This window comes from Urocitellus parryii, chromosome 8 (genome assembly GCF_045843805.1).
Source record: "Urocitellus parryii isolate mUroPar1 chromosome 8, mUroPar1.hap1, whole genome shotgun sequence".
NCBI classification, from domain to species: Eukaryota; Metazoa; Chordata; class Mammalia; order Rodentia; family Sciuridae; genus Urocitellus; species Urocitellus parryii.
The window spans coordinates 46,476,602-46,499,934 of record NC_135538.1 but is presented as its reverse complement, the minus strand read 5'-3'; the positions used below and the strand labels follow the sequence as shown (position 1 = coordinate 46,499,934).

Genomic DNA, 23,333 nt, shown 5'->3' with positions numbered 1-23,333 from the left:
AGGAAGTTAAGTCATCAGGGCCATTCCTTTGGGGAGTATTAGGGCCCCGGACTTTTCTTCTTTCTCTCTTTTTCCTTCCCAGATGCCTCGAAGGGAGCAGCTTACTCCACTCCATTGTTTCACTACAGCCCATAATCCACTGAGTCAAGTGACTGTGTCTGAAACCTCTGAAACAATGATCCAAAATGGACTTTTCCTTTCTTATGAATTTATTATCTCTGGTATTTTGTTATAATAATGGAAGGACAAGTAACACAGGTTGTTTCCATTTGATGACTTTGTATGGTGCTACCCTTAAAGGCTTATAAATCTACTAAACTTTTATTAAATATTCAACTGTTAAATTTCTGTGATGTAGTTTTACTGAGTGATACATTATGGATAGAACTTTTATTGTGGTGGCAGTGGTGTTTCAGTACTGGGGAATAAACACAGGGGAGTTCTACTACTGAACTATAACCCCAAGCCTTCTCTTCTTTTCTAAAACTTTTGAGACAGGATCTCTGTATGGAGCTGAGGCTGGCTAGAACTTGTTATCCTCTTGCCTCAGCTTCCTGAGTCCTGAGGTTACAGGTGCATGCCATCCTGACTAGCCAGAAAAAAAACTAGTGCAAACTGTGATCTGTAAAATTATTAAAAATAAGTACCTGTTTATGTAGGATATCTCCATTTATTCTACATCACATTTGAATATCCACATTGATTTTGAAACCAAAGAATTAGAATTTAAGTACAAGAATAAAATTATTTTTAATGTTTAATTGATCCTGAGTTTAATTGTGAGTAAAGGAAAATGCACAATACAGAATCGTCTCTGAAGACATTTGCAACTCATGTTTTATGCTTTCTGTTTTGCCATTTTCATGCAGGATACCAAAGCATCAAAAGCAATTTAATTTCTGATTTGTAATTTTAATTTTAAAGTAAAACTAATCTCTTTTTTTAATTTTAAAGAATTCATGGCAACTAATCTAAGCATAGTTTATTTATTTTGTTAGTTAAGTTTTATAATTAGTAATTAAATAGGTATTATGTATGTTATTATTATTATGTATGTTAAGGTATAGCCTCTGATTAAAGTTTATATGATTCTTTTATAGTTTGATTAGAATTCTACTCCTCATTTATATCCCAGATGAACTTCAGGGAAATGTATTTCATTTCCCTTTGGAATATCTGGTCAAATCTTTCATTCTGCTCCACAGTAAAATGATGTTTCCAATCTCCAATTGTACCTAATGGGATAAGAACGAAATGGCACTTTGGTGAATAAAGACCACTTCATGTTAAAGACTGCCTCAACCATTTGAACCCATGTGTCCCATTGTCCCAGATGTGGAACACCTGTCAAATTTAAATGGAGCAACCAATATACCTCTTGTGGCAACTTTGTAATAATATGTGAATATTATCGTGTTCATAGAATTAAAAAATTGGATATTACTGTGTTAATCTCTTTTCAACCAAGCTAAATATTTGCTCGTGTCCACAGGATTGGAGACCTCATCTTTTCTTACACAGGAATGATTGAATAAAGAATCTAGGAACACAATAATGCAGTAAATAGATTTAAAATTCACTTCCCTGTATGTTAGCCTTTCCCACTATGTGATCCTTAAGAGGAAAAAACTATACAGGATATGACTATATTAGAATTTTACAAGTATGTTTTAGTATATATACTCTTGTATATATACTAAGTGAACCTCACACTAAGTGAACCACATTTATCAACTGTAATATAGTTCTTACTAAAACCCTCCAAGATAAGTATTTCTTTCTTCTTAAATTTGAAAAAAAAGACTCAAATATTTTCAACTAACAAATTAAAGTCATATATAGCACCAGAGCTTCCCTTTCTGCATCTTTATTTTATACAAAATTAAACCATCATTATGCCATTCTTTTTTGGGGGAAGGGTGCATTGTAGATTGAACTCATGGGTACTCGACCAGCCCTATTTTGTACTTTATTTATTTAGTTGCTTAGCACCTTGTTTTTGCTGAGGCTGGCTTTGAACTTGCATTCTTCCTGCCTCAGCCTTGTGAGCTGCAGGGATTACATCACACCATTCTTAAGTGAAAACTAACTTGGCATTTCCAGTTATCAGGTTCATTTGTGTAGACATTATTATTGGCCTTTGGAGTAGATAACAAGCTCTTAGGGTTATGAGAATTACTTTTTATCTGCTGTAGCTGAGGAATGAAAAGGGAGAATTGATAATAAATGTCACCAAAAAAATAAGAATTTTAAAATATATCAATATCTAGGGCAATGTCCATAAGATGTTTATATAATTGTTCATAAATTAATATCCATCATCCTATTGGTAAATTATGAGCCAATTATGACATAAAATGTGAATAAAGTAGAAGTGAAGTGTTTAGAATGTTTATACACTAAATGATTAAATTAAAAATTAACAATTTGAAGCCAGGTGTGGTGGTGTATGCCTGTAATCCCAGCAGTCAAGATGCTGAGGCAGGAGGACGTTGAGTTCAAAGCCAGCCTCAGCAATGTGAGCCTCTAAGCAACTCAGTGATATCCTGTTTCTAAATAAAATACAAAATAGCAGCTGGGAATGTGGCTTAGTACTTGAGTGCCCCTGAGTTCAATCCTGGTAGTAGTAGTAGTAGTAGTAATAATTTGAATTTAAAAGGTATCAGTTACAAGAGAAATAATATTCATTCTTGACCACTAATGCAGGCATGTAATAAGATCACAGTGAAAATGATTTCAATAACTTTTTGAAGTAACTGATTTCATAGCAGATAGCACTAATAAGATAACACTCTTTGTGATGTTGCAATCTGACACACGGGAACCCAGTAATCCAAAATCCTCCCAGCAGAGCAAAATACACATTAAGTTTACTTCCTAGATTGTTTAGAAGAAAAAAGGGAAAACAAGGATTAGTGTTCCTGTCATTTGTTATACCTAAACAGGCTCATGTGGCTTACATATAAGGCAATATTAATTAAGCAAGTTAATGTGTCAGATTGTGTACTAAAATACTTAGGTTTCTTGAAAAACTCTTCAGACCTACTCTCAAATAGGGGCTTAATTTCTCTAGGTACCAAATGTCACCGTTACTTGGAGAAACATATTGGAAGCACTTATTATTTCTCCTAGGTACCAAGGACTTGAATGACAGCTTACATCTTGCTACTATAAACTACTGAATAGTACCTTTGCGCAGAAAATGTCCTTTATCACTTCTTGTTCCAATTTCATATTTTACAATATCATTATAATTTGCTTGTGGATTAGTCTTCATGTTCCTAAATGTAGCCTGTTTCACAACAGTATCCACAACTTCTTCACTAAGTTCTTTCTCAAGAAATCTACAGATTTTCAGCACTTCACTTCTGAGGTCCTGAAAGAGTCATGAGTATGCATGAGTTACAGCTAAACACACAACATTTTCATATTCTAGTGAAATTGATTCCTGGAATGCAAAGAAGTGTCATCGTATCACATGAACCATGCAGTTTGTTATGAGAAGAGAAAGGGGAAACAAACTGACATGATTATCTCAATTGATGCTCAAAAAACATTTAACAAAACCCAACATCTTTGAGCATGGGAAGAAGATTACCTCTACATAGGAAAGAGGGATGGGAAGGAAAGGGAGGGAGAAAGGGAATTGCATGGATGGTGGAAGGAGACCCTCATTGTTATACAAAATACATGTAAGAAGATGTGAGAAAGAAAAATAAAAAGAATAGCATTACCCTAGATTAGGTAGAGAGGGGAGGGGTGGGGTAGATAGGAAGGATAGTAGAATGAAACAGATATTATTATTACTGTGTGTATATATGCAAATGTATGACCAATGTGATTCTGCAATCTGTATACTCAGAAAAATGAGAAATTATATCCCATCTGATTCAAATGTATAATATGTCAAGGTCATTGTACTGTTATGTGTTAATAATTAAAACAAAAAATGAAAAAAAATTAACTGTTAAAAAATACTTACTGATATTTACTCAGACAATAAAATTTTAGCTTTAAAAAACCCCAACATCTTTGTATGATGAAATGCTCAATAAATCTGCAATGGAATGAAACTACCTCAACATGAAAAAGGTCTTATATGGAATACCTGTAGCTAACAGCAAACTCAACTGAGAGAGGAAGATTTTCATCTGAGATGTGGAGTAAGTCCAATTCAGTTTTTCCACTTCTGTTTATTATGATACTAGAAATACTAGCTGGAGGTACTAAGCAATAAAAAAGAAAAAAAGGTATTGAAATAGAAAATAAAGATAATGAAATGATCCCTGTTAACCCATAAGATTATCTTATATGTAGAAAATCCCCCCCAAAACCACTCACATACACATACCAAAAAGAACATAACAAGAAAGAAACTTAATCAAGTTGTAGATTCAAAAATCAAACCAACTTGTAAAAATCAGTTGAATTTCTATACACTAACAATGAGTAAACCTAAAAGGAAATTAAGAAACAATTATACTAATAATCACAAGAAGAAAGACTAAAACTCCAAGGAATGAACAAGGAGGTAAGAGTGTCGCCTATTGAAACCTACAAAACATTACTGAAAAGTAAAAGCAAACAAATAAATGAAACAATATCCTATACTGATGACTGGAATTAAAAAAAATACAATGTAAAACAATTCACAGATAGATGTAATGCACTCTATCACAATCCCAATGATATTTTTTGCAAAAAAAAAAAAAGAAGAAGAACAATCCATCACAATATTCTTATAAAACTCCAAGGCATCCTGAATAGTTAGACTTGAAAAAGAATACTATATTCTCCGTTTTCACACTTCCATATTTCAAACTTACTACAAAATAATGGTCATCTAAATAGTCTGATAATGCCATAAATTTGGAAGTATGAATCGATAGAGTTGAATAGAGTTCACAGAAACCAGCTCTCACACATGTGGTCAAATGATTTTTGACATGAATGCCAAGAACATTTCATAGTAAAAGGACAGTTTCCTCAACAAAAGGTAATAGGAAAATTGAATGACTGCATGCAAAAGCTTGAAATTGATCCTGATCCTATGCCACATATTAAAACTAACTTAAAATTGGGACCATCCACACCAGCCCATGTGGGACCCAGGCTCACAGTAGGCCTGGGTCCACCCCTCCACTGGCACAGCGGACACCAGCCAAAGCCTAGCCTGTGTTGCAGGATCGCCTCTTTCAAACAGCGGTCTACTGGGGGAGGTCAAGCATCCCAGATCCACCAGCCTGTGGGGGACCCAGACTCACAGTAGGCCCAAGTCCATCCCTTCACCTGCAAGAACCTGCTCCAGCCCATCCTCCAGCCTAGGATTGCCTCTTCTGTCCAGCAGATTATCACAGGAGCTGAGACCCAGCCCAGACTGCCTACACAAGCCTGTAAGGGACCCAGTAGGCCCAGGTCCATCCCTCCACCTGCGGGGCAAACACCCACCAGAGCCTAGCCTCTGGAAGAGGACTGCCTCTTCTGACCAGCAGACTACCTCGGGAGGTCAAGCCCAATGGCCCAGATCCACCCACACTGACGTACAACCACCACACTCACGGGAGCCCAGCCTCTGGCATAGGACCACCTCTTCCAACCAGCAGACTACTGTAGGAGTCCAAGGCTAGCCCAGATCTGTCCACACAAACTTGCGCAGAATCCATGTCCACGGTAGGTACAAGTTCACCCCCTCCCCCACATGGGAACCTAAGCCTAACCCACTTCCATCTTGGGACACTGCAGTCATTATGATAGCCTTCCCCATGCAGTAGCCCCTAACATTTTTACAACAGACAGGGCCTACAAGCAGCTGCATCTCAGAGCAGGCATCCCAAAGGGAGTGTGAGGCCCACCCTTTCAGCCCCATCTCTGTAAGACATTGCTTCCATCTTGGGGCACCTTTAATATTATCTCAAGTTACCTCTGCTATTGCTGCCACCAACTTTGGATGCAGTAGCATACATTGAAGGACACCAGCAGGGGTCTGGAAGCCCAACTTCAAGGTGTGGTACAGACAATCTGCACAGGTACTATAAGAATATAGGGAATAAACTGTAATATCTCAAATGCACACTGCAAGAAAAGAAGACATATAGACACCATGAAAAAAGAAGGGAGGAAAGTGCCCCAAACAAACCAGGACACTACAATAAAAGAACCATGGGCAGTGAGTTGATAAAATGTCAGAGAAGGAGTTCAGAAGGTTCATAATTAAAATGATTTGTGAATTAAATGATGACCTAAATGAGCAAATACAGGCAAAAGTTGATCACTCCAACAATGATGTAAGAGAGAAAATATAGGTAGCAAAAGATTCCTCCGAGAGACAGAGACTCTGAAAAAAAAGGTCAGAAATCCTTGAAATGAAGGATACAGTAAATCAAATAAAAAACTCAATAGAAAGCATAACCAACAGACTAGATCACTTGGAAAAAAGAATGTCAGATAATGAAGACAAAGTATACAATCTGGAAAATAAAGTTGATCACACAGTGAAGAAAGTTAGAAACCATGAATAGAACATCCAAGAATTATGAGACAGCATCAAAAGATCAAATCTAAGATTTACTGGGATAGAGGAAGGCACAGAGTTTCAAACCAAAGTAATGTACAAACTCTTCAATGAGTTAATATCAAATAATTTCCCAAGCATGAAGAATGAATTGGAAAACCAAATACAAGAAGGTTACAGGGCACCAAATACACAAAATTACAACATATCTACACCAAGGCACATTATAACAAAAATGCCTAGCATACAGAATAAGGATAGAATCTTAAAAGCCACAAGAGTGAGGAATCAGATCACATATAGTGGGAGACCAATTTGTATCTCAGCATATTTTCAACCCAGACCTTCAAAGACATGATATCATGAAACAACATATACCAAGCCCTGAAAGAAAATGGATGCCAACCAAGAATCTTATATCCAACAAAACTAAGCTTTAGATTTGATGATGAAATAAAAACCTTCCATGATAAAAAAAAGTTAAAAGAATTTACAACTAGAAACCCTGCACTACAGAATATCCTCAGCAACATATTCTAAGAGGAAATTAAAAACAATGATGAAAATCAGCAGAGGAAGGTATTACACTAAAGGAAAATCTAATCAGAGAAGAAACCAAGTCACGTTAAATTCCAAAAATAAACAAAAATGACTGGGAATACAAATCATGTCTCAATAATAACCCTGAATGTTAATGGCCTAAACTCACCAATCAAAAGACATAAAGTAACAGATTGGATCAAAAAAAAAAAATAAAAGGCCCAACAATATGCTACCTCTAAGAGACTCATCTCATAGGAAAAGACATCCACAGACTGAAGATGAAGTGTTGGGAAAAATCATACCACTCACATGGACTGTGGAAACAAGCAGGGGTTTCCATCCTCCTTCAAATAGAGTAGACTTCAAACTAAAGTCAATCAAAAAGGATAAAGACGGACACTACATTCTGCTCAAGGGAACCATATGCCAACAAGACTTAACAATTATAAATATATATGCCCCAAACAATGGAGCATCTATGTTCATCAAACTCTTCTCAAATTCATGAGCCAAATAGACCACAACAAAATGATTTTGGGTGACTTTAACACACCTGTTTCATCAATAGATAGATCTTCTGAACAAAAGCTGAACAAAGAAACTATAGAACTCAATAATACACTCAATAACCTAGACTTAACTGACATATATAGACTTCTTCATCCTTCAATGAGAGAATACACTTTCTTCTCAGCATCACATGGAACCTTCTCTAAAATAGACCATATACTATGCCACAAAGCAACCCTTAGCAAATATAAAAAAGTATCGATACTATCCTGCATTCTATCAGATCATAATGGAATGAAATTAGAAATCAATGATAAAATAAGAAATAAAATACACTCCCACACCTGGAGACTAAATAATATTCTACTGAATGAACAATTGGTTCCAGAAGACAGCAAGGAGGAGATTAAAAAATTTTTAGAGGTGAATGAGAACACAGATACAACATACTGAAATCTCTGGGACACTATGAAAGCAGTTCTAAGAGGAAAGTTTATTGCATGGAGTTCATTCCTTAAAAGAAGACAAATTCAACAAAGAAAGGACTTAACATTACTCTTAATGCCTTAGAAAAAGTAGAAGAAATCAACACCAAAAGAAGGAGGACAGGAAATAGTTAAAATCAGAGATGAAATCAACAAAATTGAAACAAAAGAAACAATTGAAAAAATTGACAGAACAAAATGTTGTGTTTTTTTTGAAAACATAAATAAAATTGACAGACCCTTAGCCATGCTGACGAAGAGAAGGAGAAAACTCAAATCACTAACATGTGATGAAAAAGGAAATATCACAACAGACATTGCAGAAATACAGAAGACAATTAGAAATTATTTTGAAAGCTTTTACTACAATAAAATAGAAAATATTGAAGGCATCGACAAATTCTAGAGTCATATAATTTGTCCAACTTGAATCACAATGATATACACTTTCAAGTGATGAAATAGAAGACACCATCAAAAGTCTACCAACCAAGAAAAGCCCAGGACCAGATGGATACACAGCCGAGTTCTAAAAGACCTTTAAAGAAGAACTAATACCAATATTCTTTAATTTATTTCAGGAAATAGAAAAAGAGGCAGCACTTCCAAACTCATTATATGAGGCCAATATCACCCTGATTCCAAAACCAGGCAAAGACACATAAAAAGAAAGAAAGAAAGAACGAAAGAACAAAAGAAAGAAAGAAAGAAACAAAGAAAAAAAGAAAAACAAAACTTTAGACCAAAATCTCTAATGAAAATAGATGCAAATATTCTCAATAAAATTCTGGTAAATCGAATACAAAAACAGATCAAAAAGATCACGTACCATGATCTAGTGGGGTTCATCCCAGGGATGCAAGTTTGGTTCAACATGCAAAAATCAATAAATGTAATTCATCACATCAATAGACTTAAAGGTAAGAATCATATGATCATCTTAATAGATGCATAAAAAGCATTTGACAAAATACAACACCCCTTTATGTTCAAAACTAGAAAAATAAGGGATAACAGGAACATATCTCAACAACATAAAAGCTATTTGTACTAAGCCCTAGGCCAACAAAATTCTAAATGGAGAAAAATTAAAGGCATTCCCTCTGAAAACTGGAACAAGACAGGTATACCCTCTTTCATCACTTTTATTCAACATAGTATTTGAAACACTGGCCAGAGTAATTAGAAAGATGAAAGAAATTAAAGGGATATGTATAGGAAAAGAAGAAATTAAATTAGCACTATTTGCTGATGATATGATTCCATACCTAGAAGACCCTAAAAGTTTAACTGGAAAACTTCTAGAACTAATAAATAAATTAAGCAAAGTAGCAAGATATAAAATCAACACCCATAAATCAAAGCCATTTATGTATATTAGTGACAAATCCTCTGAGAAGGAAATGAGGAAAACTACCTCATTTACAATAACCTCAAAAAAAAAGATACTTGGGAATCAATGAAAGAGGTGAAAGATCTATATAATGAAAATTACAGAACCCTAAAAAAAAAATAAGTGAAAGAAGACCTTAGAAGATGGAAAGATCTACCTTGCTCTTAGATAGGCAGAATTAATATCATCAAAATAATCATACTATGAAAACCACTATAACAGATTTAATGCAATTACAATCAAATTCCCAATGGCATTCCTCATAGAAATAGAAAAAGCAATCATGAAATTCATCTGGAAAAATAAGAGACCCATAAGCTAAAGCAAACCTTAGAAGGAAGAGTGAAGCAGGTGGCATCACTGTATCAGACCTTAAACTATATTATAGAGCAATAGTAACAAAAATAGCATGGTATTGCCACCAAAAAAGACTGGTAGACCAATGGTACAGTATAGAGGACACAGAGACTAACCCAAACAATTACAATTATCTTATGTTAGACAAGGTGCCCAGAACATGCATTGGAGAAAAGATAGCCTCTTTAATAACTGTTGCTAGGAAAACTGGAAATCCATATGCAACAAAATGAAATTAAACCCTTATCTGTCACCAGGCACAAAACTCAACTCAAAGTGGATCAAGGATCTGGGAATTAAACCAGAGACTCTGTGTCCAATAGAAGAAAAAGTAGGCCCTAATCTTCATCACGTGAGATTAGGCCCCAATTTCCAAATTTTACCCTTCACACATCAGATATAGCACTAATCTCTAGGGTATATAAAGAATTCAAAAAGCTAAAAACCAAAAAAACAAATAACCTAATCAACAAATGGGCCAAGGACATGAACAGACACTTCTCAGAAGAAGATATATAATCAATCAACAAATATATGAAAAAATGTTCATCGTCACTAGGAATTAGAGAAATGCAACTCAAAATTACTCTAAGATAGCATCTCACTTCAGTCAGAATTGGCAGCTATTATGAAGACAAACAACAATAAGTGTTGGCAAGGATGTGGGGAAAAGGTATACTCATACAGTGCTGGTGAGACTGCAAATTGGTATATCCAATATGGAAAGCAGTATGGAGATTCCTTGGAAATCTGGGAATGGAATGACCATTTGATCCAGCTATCCCACTATACCTAAAGGACTTAAAAACAGCATATTACAGGGGCACAGACACATCAATATTTATAGCAGCACAATTCACAATAGCTAAACTGTGAAGCCAAACTAGATGCCATTAAATGGATGAATGGATAAAAAAAAATGTGGCATATATACACAATGGAATATTACTTAGCAATTAAATACAATAAAATCATGGCATTTGCAGGTAAATGGATGGAGTTAGAGAAGATGATCCCTTTTCTTTTTACATCTTAACTGTGCCTCAAAACTCTGTATTCTCTTCATTCACAATGACACTACTCCAATCCAAGCCACCACCGATGTTCAGTGGATTAATACACTGGTCTCTGTCTATTCTGGTTTCCTTATATTCACTATTTTTCCTCTTCAACTCATAAATGTAAATAATATTCAAAAATATTAAGTATAATCTATGGCTACCCTTCTTAATAGCTCTTAAGAGTCTCCTTACTACTTTTAACATTAAAGAAATCACTCTCATTAACATAGCCTACAGATCTTATAAAATCTGGCTCCTATAAAACCCCCCTTTATTAAACTTTCATCTCTCCCACATTGTTCAAGTTCTTCCCTTAGGTCCTCAAAGGTCTCATGTACTTTCCTTTTTTCTTATCTTATAAGTCTCTCCCATGTTTTTTTTTCTCCTTTCACTTAGCTCTTATTTATTAGCTTGCATTTCCCATGTTCTTTATTTCAGGAAAGAAAAAAAAAAGACATTACTTTTGAGTATACTAGATACCCTCAGTACATATGCACATTGACATTGAATTGGACATTTCCTTAATATTTGCACTTATTACTTTTGAAATACATATAGTAGCTTGGTGAGTACTTGTTTTCCCTGACAGATTATGAGTTCTGTCTATAAAAGATTCATTCTTCTATTACTCATGATTCAGTGCAAGGCACAGAGCAATCATTCAGTGATTTTTTTAAAGTAACTAAATAAATGATATATTAATGAATCAACATACCAACCAGAGTCCACAGAACAATAAGCTTCACCTGTCTTGTGTTTGAATTACACAAAGTTTTCAGGCAGTTTAGAATCTTTAACCAGCATATAAGCATTCTATGACTTCACATGAGAACTAGTTTTTAAGATTTCTCTTTACAGGAAGAACGTGCCTCACAGGGCTCACCCTCATCTTCAGCAATAATTATCCTCTCTTAGTAGTGACTTCATGCCTCGTGCCTTAGTGCTCCTTGATGAACTTTATTAAGTATAATTACCATGGAAAACAGTTTGGTGTATCCTCAAAAAAAAACTAAACTAAAAACAGAACTACTGTATAATCCAACTGCACATTCCTGGGTATATATCAAAAAGAAACAGTGCACCATACAAGAGACAACTCACATGCCTGTGTTTATTGTACCGCTATTCATTACAGATAAGGATTCAGCCTACATGGTGTTTATCAACAGATGAAAAGATGAAATTATCACACCCGCGCGTGCACACACACACACACACACACACACACTGGACTATTATTCAGATATAAAAAATGAAATTCTCCAGCAAAATTCATGGAACTGGAAGACATGATGTTACTAAAATAAGCCAGACATAGAAAGACAAATAGCACAAGCAGCACACATGAGAACAACAACAAATATTGACTGAAAGTAGAATCATGAATACTAGGGCCTCTGAAGGGTCCAGGGCGAAGGGGAGGTAAGAGAGTGGAAGAAGGAGAGATTGGATATGATCAGTGCATGTTGTATGGTCATATAGAAATCAGAAAACAAAATCCATTAATATGTAATTAATATTAATAAAAATGTTTTACAAAGACTAGTATCCTAGATATTTGAGGTTGCCTTTAATGCTACAGTTGTTACATGATAATAATGGTGACTGTTTGAGAACAAACCCTTGAGGAAAACCAGTAATTAATGGATAAGCAGGAAATTAGAACCCCCACTTATCCCCAAAAGCCTACGAAATATGTATTTTCATAAATGACTAGGAGAATGAGTTTTCCTGACAGGAGAAAAAAAATTTACAAAAATGAAATTTTAAAAATACTTCTTATTTTACCTTTTTCATATCTTCATAGCTCATGAACTGAATATTGAAGTCATGTCTGTGTTCATACCAGCCTCTTATGTGATCAAACCAACGACTTCCCACCACTGTGCAAAAATTAATTAGTAACAAGGTGAAGATGTAGCACTTATTGAACAGCAAAGTATTCTGTCTTTTCCTCCTTATAGTCACAAAAACAAAAATAAAGGCCCAAGCACTGGACAACTATATTACTGTTTTGAAATGATTACTGCTTAGGGGAACAATCATGATTTTCATAGAGAAGTGACCATGAAAATCGCCCTTACGGATGCAGGAAGGCAGCAATAAAGAAATGAGAAAGCCCCTGGATCTAAGTTTAAATCATATTTCCTTAAAGCAAGTTCCTCCACTTTCCTATATCCACCAGAAAATACACATGTCTATTTTTCTTCTCATTCTCTAAGATCTCGGGATAGGGAAGTTACCTGTTTACAATGAGACAGAACCTGAATGTAGTCTTTAAGTGAGTGAGATCGAGATACTTTTCATTACAAGTGTCTTGCAACAGTCAATCCTCATCAGTAGTGGAGTGATAAACTCCACCATGGCCCTAGAAGGCTTACCACAGTTCCATGTACACAAACACCCTGATCATTAGTGATTCTGGAATGTATTGTTTTAATTATATTTGTAGATAGTTTAATTTGATAGAATACGTGCAAGCCTCTTATGGAATGGTCAAAATGTTTTCTAAACAACATGCCTTTGTAAATTTGACAAAACCCACATGGTCCTGGCAAGGAAGGAAAAGCCACTGGGTGGCAGACTAAGTTGATGTGTCATAGTAACTACTCAAGAGCATCCGTTGTACAATTACCCTTTTCCATCTCTCTAAATATAGTCCCTAAATTCCTTGATAAATAAATTCATAGTTACCTTGTCCATCTAGAAACATTTCCATAAAATTCTCAAAAGTATCAGAAGGCTTTAATCGAGACACCCAATTTGAAAAATGATAAAAGGAAACCAAAACATCTTTAGGATTTCTGTAGATATAAAGAATCTGCAGGGAGAATTAGAAATAATATTAACAATTCCAGTATATTATTTCAAGTTTTTAACAGTTGCATCATATTCATTAGCTGAATGAATCATAATTATTTTAATCCATTCTACTAGCCATGGAAAATTAGGTGTTCCCCCAATTTTTTCTCTATTACAAAAAGTGTTGAAATAAATACTTTTATATATAGGAGACAAACTGTATAACGAAAGTTAATATGAAAAATACCACTAATGAAAAATTGGGACAAAATCCTTTCACAGAATACACAATAATTATGGTCAATAACCTGTTAAAACAGGTTTATTCTCATTACTGAGTATTGGACATGTAGGTTAAGATCACTTTAAAATACCTCTTCATAACTAACACATTGAAAAAATTTAAATGTCTGATATGTATCTTTACTGGGGGGGAAATAAAAACATGTCCATTACCAATTTCAGTAGAAATTGATACACCTGCTTTCTTAAGAAAATATAGCCCCCATCCCATAGAACTGAACATGCTTGTACTTTTGGCTTTGTAGTCCCTTCTTGGATGTATATTCCAGGGAAACTCCTGCATATGTGCCCAAAGGGCATTCTCAAGAACACTTATAGCAGCATGTAATGATATTCAAATGCTGGAATATTCTGATTTTTCTATGAAGAAAAAGAACGGATCTGATAAAACTACTTTCAAGTTGTAAAGTTATGCAGCAGTGAAAATGGCATTTCAAATCAAGGAAAACAAGAGCATGTGGCAAAGTCCCAGCGAATTAGAGAATAAGGAATAAAATGAAATTAAGTAAAATTGCACACCAAATGATTTAACGGAATGGCCCATAATTTGTTTTCAAAGACCAACAGAAAAGGAGCATTTGTATACTGATGATCATAATAGAAAAACTTCAGTGGAAAACTTCCAGTAAATCTGTAAGTATTTTGATTTAGCCACAATCATAGTAGAACACTTACAGAGAATTGTCTTTAACAAAACAATAAAAGGAAAAATAAATTTGTTAAATTGATTATTAAAATTTTATTTTATTTAGTTTTTAAAATTTGCATAAGTACCCAACACAGAAAATTTATCTTCTTTTCTCATGTATGAAACATATTCCATGTTTGAAAACTGATCATGCAATTGACAATTAACTTTTAAATAAATTCCCAAAATTAGAATATGTAAACACCATTGCCCATGATAGAAAACTATACAAACACTTTCAAACTAAAAAAAAAATCTCAAAAGAGCTGAAACCAATTAATAAGGTAAATCTGAAATGACAAAGTATTTAAACATTAACAAAATTACACCCATAGGTACACTAAAAATGGTATTCATTTTAAAATGTTAATATTGACAAAAATAAACACTGGAAATAGATGTACTGGACATTTAATTAAAGAAGATAGAAGATATATACTAAAATGAAAGAATAATTAAAATGAAAGTATACATGAACAACAAAAGAAACTTGAATTATGCTTAAAAAAAGGCTAGTTCCTCAGAGAGTAAAAACCTAGTAAAATAGAAAACTCCTTATATCCCAAAATCTCTAAAAATAAGAGAATATAACATTTTTATCACTGCAGCCTGAATGCAAATATTTAACCACAAAATTGGAGTAAATTGACAAGATCATTAAAATTTTATACTTTTTTTCAATGTTAAATATCTATAAGTGGGTAAAAAGCACACTGAGAACAATAAAAGGTACATATAGATGGCATTAAAGTAGACCTGATACATAGAATGAAACTCGAGGAACCTCAGAATATTGCATTGTTTGTTTTCCCAGAACAAATCTCTCTTAAATTAAAACCCGCATTTGTCAATCATTGTGGAACTAAACTATATTGTAAAAAGTTGATAGAAAAATTTGCCTTATCTGGGGCTCATGCTGTGGCTCAGTGATGAGGCTCTGAGTTCAATCTTCAGCACCACATAAAAATAAATAAGTAAAATAAATTCATGTCCAACTATGAAAATTTAGCATACCAATATATAGGCTTCAAAACAGTAGAGGTACTGTAGTGAATGCTTTAATAAATTGTTTTGGGCCAATCAGCAAACTCCTTAGACAAGTATAAGGCAATGTTCATCTCTCATAAGCAGTATCAGATGTAATTTATAATCATAAGAAGTTTAAAAATAGCCAGGCTCCATGTCCCACGCCATCAATCCCATCATGAGTTCAGAGCCAGCCTTGTCAAAAGAGAGGTGCTAAGTTATTCAGTAAGACCCTGTTTCTAAATAAAATACAAAATAGGGCTGGGGATGTGGCTCAGTGGTTGAGTGACCCTGAGTTCAGTCCCTGGTTACCACCCCACTCCTCCCACCCCACCAACAAAGACGTTGAATATACTGTTAAATAGAAAAAAGATGAAGGGCATTTACATAATCTTTGTTGTTGGTGTTGTGTTTTCTTAGTAAAGCACCAGAACCAGAAGTCATGAAAGAAGTATTAACAGTTGGGTTACATAAGGTTAAAAGTTTTCAACAATTTATTAAAAAAGTCTTTCCTTTATAAAGGGAAAGATTTTGCCACAAATAAATTTCCCACAAAACAGTAAATAAGACAACCTGGAAAAAATATTTAAAGACCAATAAAAAATAAAAAGATAATCTTATTAAAATTCAAAAAGAGTTAAATTCCCTCAAAGAGAGATTACTTTCTTACTTAGCATATTAGGCAAATTTGATAATTCCCATTATTAGTAAGCTTGTGAAGACAGAGGCATTCCTACACGGTTATTTGATGAAGTATAATTCATATATTATAAAAAGGTAGGTAATCCCTGTCAACACTTAAAATATTAGACATTTTAATTTGAAAACTTCACATTAATTGAAACACGGCATGAGAATTAAAGTGCAAGCCTTTATAGGAATGTTTATTACAGCACAAGACATCCATTGGCTGCAAATTACCTGTCCATCAAATACACATTAATTGTTGCAAAGGCACACAATAAAATCTATGAAACCATAAAAGATTGGCATTTTATGGCCAATGTGAAAGAATTTTTGTTATATGCTATAAAATTATATTGCAAATTATATCCACAGTTGCTTATTACAGGCATAGTTTTTAGGACTTTCATATACTTTTATTGAGGAAGGCCATGTCCTAAACATACAATGATTGTAACATTTGGAAAACTGTGGATTAGTGAGGTTGGGGAATCTACTTAAAGCACATTATTTCGTTTGTGCAAAAAAAAAAAAAAAAAAAAGATTAAGCTCTAGGACGTACTTTAGCTTTTTTGTTCTTCAGACCTTTTGGAACTAAATAATATGGCAGGTGGGAAGCGAAGAGGCGAGGGGATGGCATTTTGATAAAGTCCAAATTGTGCATATTGTATTCAAAGAAGGGAGCTCTATCCATTGTTTTGATATCTTCAGTTCTGTTACGATGCCCCTCAAAATAAATCAAGCTTAGTATCTGCTGAGTCCAGATGGTACCTGAAAAAATAAATCATCTTGTTTTCAAACTCAATTAGTCATTAAAAAATTAAGTCAACAATAGTGTAATTCACTATAAAATCATTTAAGCTTTCTTTTCTTTTAGACACTCTAAGTATGCTAACAAGTTTGTCCAATTTTCATTTTTTTGTCTCTATGAAACATTAAAGTTAATAAAGATAAAATCAAAGACTCTAAATTCCTTTATCACTTGAAGAGCTATGTTTGTTCTGATTCCATGATACTGATGATTTGGATTAATTCTGCCTCTCCTTCTCTGTTTCCTGCTCCATGTTAGGTCCTTTTTAGTATCTTTAATGTTTTCCTTAACTTATAGTAATAATTCTACATTTTGATGGGGTAGAGTGTGATATTTCCACACATGCATACACCCTGTACTTATCACATGAGGGAAATTAGTATTTCCCTCTCTGTGTCGTTTCTTTCTGTTTGGAGTCATGGGGCTTATTTCTTCTATATTTCCTTAAAATATGTTATTGGTTCCTGAGTCTCTTTTACTATATTTTGTGGGCTCTTTGTTCTCCTTCCTGAGATTTCTTTCTTAGAACTTTACCCTTTAGAATTAACAAAATTATTAGCGAGTTCACTTTCTCCCCCTTTTCTCTTTACCACTTAAGGTGCTTCTGTAAACTGTTTAAGCATTCAAGGATGTCAGGAATAGCAGGACCTGACATGAGCAAAGCTATATATATATATATAATATATATATATATATCGCTGACATGAGCAAAGCTATATATATATATATATATATATATATATATATATATATCACATTTTATTCACTTGTTTGGCCTAATCATGTATGACCAACTTCTTTGTGGTGTTCTGGGGAAACCACACTATAAATAAGCAAAACATTTTATATAGAATCTTAATGACTACACTTTATCTCTTAGTCTGCATGGGCAACTGTAAAAACTCAAACCAAGCCAAGTATCCTGCCCTGCTGAAGTAGAAGTCACTATTACATAAGGCTCATGAGTACCTGTTTAGGATTGTGTTTTACCACTTCTTTGTAATGATGGTCTTCACAAATCTCAAAATCATTTTTATTTTATTTTCTAGTAGACCTTACTGATTGAAACATTTTGAGAATATTCAGTGGAAGCAGCTGTCATGGAACACTTCTCAAGAAAATGAAACATCTTGGAACATGAATAATTATGGAAGATAAATATTCCAACTCAGGAAGCATTTCCAAATTAGAGAAAAGAGGAGTTTGGACTGTCTCAGGTCTGTCCAAGGGACCAAGCCAACAGGTCAGCATTTACCCAGTACCTGCTCATGGCTCAGCATTTGGTTTCTTTATATATATATATATTAACAGAATTGACAATATATCCATTGCAAATGAGCTTTGGTAGTATAGATTTGAGATTCATCTAACTTTTGTCTGATTCTTAATGGATATATAAATGTAGGTCAGGCTGCTGTTGATGTCTGAAAAACAGCACATTTACACACACACACACACACACACACACACACACATATACCAAACTTAGGAAAAATCTACTGTCATGAGGCCACTCTTTACACTCACCAGATTTTGGATAGGTGATTATGAAGACATCATCATCTCTAATTTCAAAATCATCCACACTTTCTACTATATGCATTTTAACAAAAGACCTTTCAAAATTGTAGCCTTTAAATTCAAGTAAGTATTCCTCTGTGTTGTCCATATTTTTTCACCTACAAGTGCAAACATATAATTTCAAGTTATTTTAGAAGTGAATAATAGTTATTGAGTGGTCAATATATGCCTAGCACTATTGCAATGTCTGATGTGTATGAACATACTAATGACACTAACCACAGCACATATATGAATGATTTAAAACGTCACAATAAGCCAACATTGCTGTATTGCTAGTATCAGTGTTTTAAAGATGAGGCAGCAGAAATGCTGAAAAGTGAGACAACTCTTCTTAAAGGTCCATGAGGAACAGATATCATGATCCTCAACATAGAGAAGAGGAAATTAACTCAGAGAAGTCCACCAAATCATTTAAACTTGTCCAGCTAGCTGACCTGGAAAGATTGGAGAAGGGATAATTTGGCCAGAGAATTTATACTTTTTATCGAGAAATTCTTAGTGTTTTATATTTTATTCCTTATATTTTTGATTGTTGTAGAAATAAGAACTTCTTCAATTCTTTATTTCTAATGTTTTTCTAGAGTATACATAACATTGTCTCTGAAAGAAACTTCTTAATTAGGGATCTGAGATACTTTTGAAAGTGAAAAATGAAAATGCTTTGCTTATTTAAATTAGTTTTTACTTCAGAAATCTGCCCTCATAGTTACAAGTTACTTCATGAAAATTATCATAGTTTACAGTAGGAGATTTTAAAATCATAAATTGTATGAATCTCAATAATAAACTAAAACAAAAGCAGAAAGCAAACAATGTAAAGACAAATATTAAAATTCTGTAAGGAAAATAATAAGGGAGACACAGAGACAAGATGCAGAAGGAGGAAAGATGGCAGAATGGCCAAGCTGCCAGCTTTATTTATATCCATAGGTTACTTTAAGTCATTGGCATCATTAGTATGTACTGTTCATTGTATTACTAGGCAGGTTACAGACTTAGCAACATTATGCAGCTTATCCCTCAGTTACAGACTAAATTGCAATGTGCAATGTTAGGAACATTTTGTAGGTCTCAAGAAAGTCCATGGTATAAAGTTTATTTTTCTTTTTTAGAGAGAGAGAGAGAGAGAGAGAGAGAGAGAGAGAGAGAGAGATTATTTATTTATTTTTTTTAGTTTTTGCAGACACAACATCTTTGTTTGTATGTGGTGCTGAGGATCGAACCTGGGCCGCATGCATGCCAGGTGAGCACACTACCCCTTGAGCCACATACCCAGCCTTCCATTGGGCCTCCATTTATATATAAAGTTACTGTTATGTGGAAAGGTTTAAGCTCAGTGAAACATTGTGGTTGTCCCAGGAGCTGTGTGCCTGATATCAAAGTTGAGGCTGATAAGACTCTAGGGGCATTGCCACAGCAGCTAGACATAGCACATGTATTCATTATCTTACTAGTTCCTAGGAGAAACTGCAGGGCTTTCTAAGGATGGGAAACAGAATGCCAGTTACCCCCTCTGAGTTGGCTCACAAAAGGAATGCTTCCCTATGTATTTCCACACTTAGATTAACTACAATATTCAGACCAGCCAAGCATTTCTATTAGATCTTCCTGAGAAATCTTTCCTTGAAGGTTACAAGATTGAGACAATCCCATAAGTTCTAATAATAGTAGATTTAGAACCAGTATAGACTTCAGTTATTTTTTTAAGATTCTGTGCATACCAAGAAACTGAATTTGCTAAAAAGCTGTAAATTTGGCTTTGTTTAAATTGTATGTCAAGAAATAACATTGAGTTCTTTACAAACAATCCAAGTTACCTGATCAATAGGAGAAATTCAGAGTTTAGTGTTTACAGAATAAGAACAGAAAATGATTAATATTAGACTCACCTGAGTGATGCCTTCATGATTAGTTTCTTGGCTACCAAATGAAAGATAAAATGAAGGCCCTACTAAGCTGCTAGAGGTCTCCCCTCATTAAGTTGACATTTAGTAAACATAAAATTTTGAATACTGGGGACAGAGGAGCTAGGCTGATGCATCAAAATATTGTTTTCAATACAGGCAGATGGAGAGCTATTTTGATATTGACATCCTGCATTTCTAGGAAAAACCTTGGAGAATTCAGCCTTCAGATTGTGGTGAGGGAGAATTTATACTGCGTCACATGGATAAATGGAGAAGCCCATAGTAGGAGATATAAGTTGAGGAGAAAGCCAAAAGTGAAGTGTGATCCCTACCACATCCCTCCTATCAGCCCATAACACCACCACACACACCCTGAAATATCACCAAGGGTTTGAGAAATGCTGGGTGATGAGAAAGAGCATCAGGCAGTGTCTACAAACATTTTGGATGAAATTTTTCTATTTTCTTGTTTTGTTAAATTTAATCACTCAACTTTCAGTCTAAAGGGAGAAAGAAATTTAAAACCTGTGGTATCACAGAAGCAAAGGAGAAAGCTGCTGTGAGGAGGATTCAGGTAGGTGCCCTCTGGCTACTCAGTACAGTTTGCATGTCTTTGATGCATGTAGGAGAAGGCAATTGTGTAAGTAAGAAGCCTGTCTGTGTCTCTTTCTTATTCCATCTTGTAAGTCCCAAAGAAAAGGGGAAGGGTATGTTCATAGATAATTAGGGAGAAAACGAGGTAAATACAGATAGTAATCTCTCATTCCAAAGTGGTGAGAATTGACAGTGGCTCAGAATCTATGCTGTTAGTACTCACTGTTGAGATCAGCTGATGAAGGAAAACCAGCTCTCACAAAAATTTTAGGCTGACAGGAACTGCTCTGTCATTGAGGAATAAATAGTCCCTATGGAGTTTGTTTTGGCCAGTGAGTAGTGTTCTAGAACCTGAGTTACTCAGCTCTTATAAATTGGGTAAGATTTTGTTGACACTGGAGAGAGCATATCAGGTTATCCCTGGTTCTTTAAAGGGATCAAAATCTTTGGAGATACTTAAAAACCTTTAAGAGAAGAGAGGGCACATTTACTGAATTACAGCAATTATGAAACAAAGACAAGGATGCATTTGAAATTTCCAAGGGCAGCTTCCTTGTACCTGAATGATGGTAAGGATCTTTCCAGCCCATCTCAGGGCTGGTGATCATTCTTCAGGTCCTTTCTTACATAATCTCAGGAAGTTTGTGCCTTCTGTTGCTTAACTGGCAGTAGCTACAGAATACTCTAGGGGTTATATAAACTTGTAAGTGGTTATATAAACTTGCAAGTGGGTTATATAAACTTGCAAGTGGGTTATATGAACTCACTAAGAACATAAATTTGTTTTCCACTACACATAGAGTTGCCCTTTCTAATTGATGTCCTGTTGTTTGTTTTAATGGTGGATATTACCTTTTTGTTTTCCACCATAACTGTTATTCATCTCAGGTCTGTTCTAACATCTCTCATGGAATTTTGAGTCATTCCTCAGTCTTTTGTTGCTCATACAAGCTGTTCTTAGATAATGATTCTCTAATGATTCTCAAGTTCCCGATAAATACAGAATTTGATCCCAGGGGAGATCTTGAATCTTTTCAATGTACAAACCTCTTGTTTAGAAAGTAAGGTGTAATCTGAGGCTAATTTCAGTTTATAAATATTAAACCTGTCTCTTATCCCTCATGAGATTTGTCAACTAAGTCTGTGCTTCTGAAATAGTCCATTTTGTGAAGATCAACACATTGTGAAGAGTAGAAATAGGAGTAGACTATTATTATTACAAATTCAATAAGAATTTCTTTCATTATACAAATTTTAATGAACCAAATGCATAAGGGGGTCTTTTCATGTTCTTGGACTCTTTTGCCTTCCTCTCTTCCCTCTTTTTCTCCCTGATTTCCAATAGTTACCAGCTGTGAGACATTTAGACCAGTCAGTGATAACAGCCAAATGAATAAGACAGCTGCTTCCATGAGCAGAGGCAGTGTTTTTTTTTTTTTACTTAGTTACACATGACAGTATAATGATCTTGACATATCATACATTTGAATCAGATGGGATATAATTTCTCATTTTTCTGAGTACACAGGTTGCAGAATCACATTGGTCATCAGTCACATATATACACACAGTAATAATAATGTCTGTTTCATTCTACTATCCTTCCTATCTCCCCAACCCCTCCCCTCTGCTTTCTCTTCTTCTATATCTGTTTCATTCTACTATCCTTCCTATCTCCCCAACACCTCCCCTCTGCTTTCTCTTCTTCTATCTACTTAATCTAGAGTAACACTATTCTTTTTTTAATCACATCTTCATACATGTCTCCTTCCACCAAACATGCAATTCCCTTTCTCCCTCCTTTTCCCTCCCATGCCTCTTCCCTATGTAGAGGTAATCTTCTCCCTTGCTATTCCTCTCTTCTCCATTTTGAGTCACCCCTTTATATCAAAGAAGACATTTGGGATTTTATTTGGGGGGATTGGCTAACTTCACTTATCATAATCTGCTCTAATGCCATCTATTTGGCTCAAGTGCCATGATCTTATTATTTATTAGTGCTGTGTAATATTCCATTGTGTATATATGTCACATTTTTTTTATCCATTCATCCATTGAAGGACATCTAGGTTGG

The 23,333-nt window shown here is 34.6% G+C and overlaps 1 protein-coding gene across 1 annotated transcript; it reads right to left on the bottom strand.

Annotated features, from left to right (window-relative positions):
* Positions 1-272: 272 nt before the first annotated feature.
* LOC113178456 (amine sulfotransferase-like) lies at positions 273-21,574 on the bottom strand. Its single transcript, XM_077802014.1, has 7 exons — positions 21,483-21,574; positions 18,702-18,853; positions 16,926-17,134; positions 13,555-13,681; positions 12,649-12,743; positions 3,190-3,376; positions 273-1,235 (listed from the first exon to the last, which is right to left on the bottom strand). The coding sequence occupies exons 2-7, from the start codon at positions 18,841-18,843 to the stop codon at positions 1,114-1,116; spliced, it is 882 nt and encodes a 293-aa protein (XP_077658140.1). The 5' UTR covers positions 18,844-18,853; positions 21,483-21,574; the 3' UTR covers positions 273-1,113.
* Between the last annotated feature and the right edge of the window lie 1,759 nt (positions 21,575-23,333).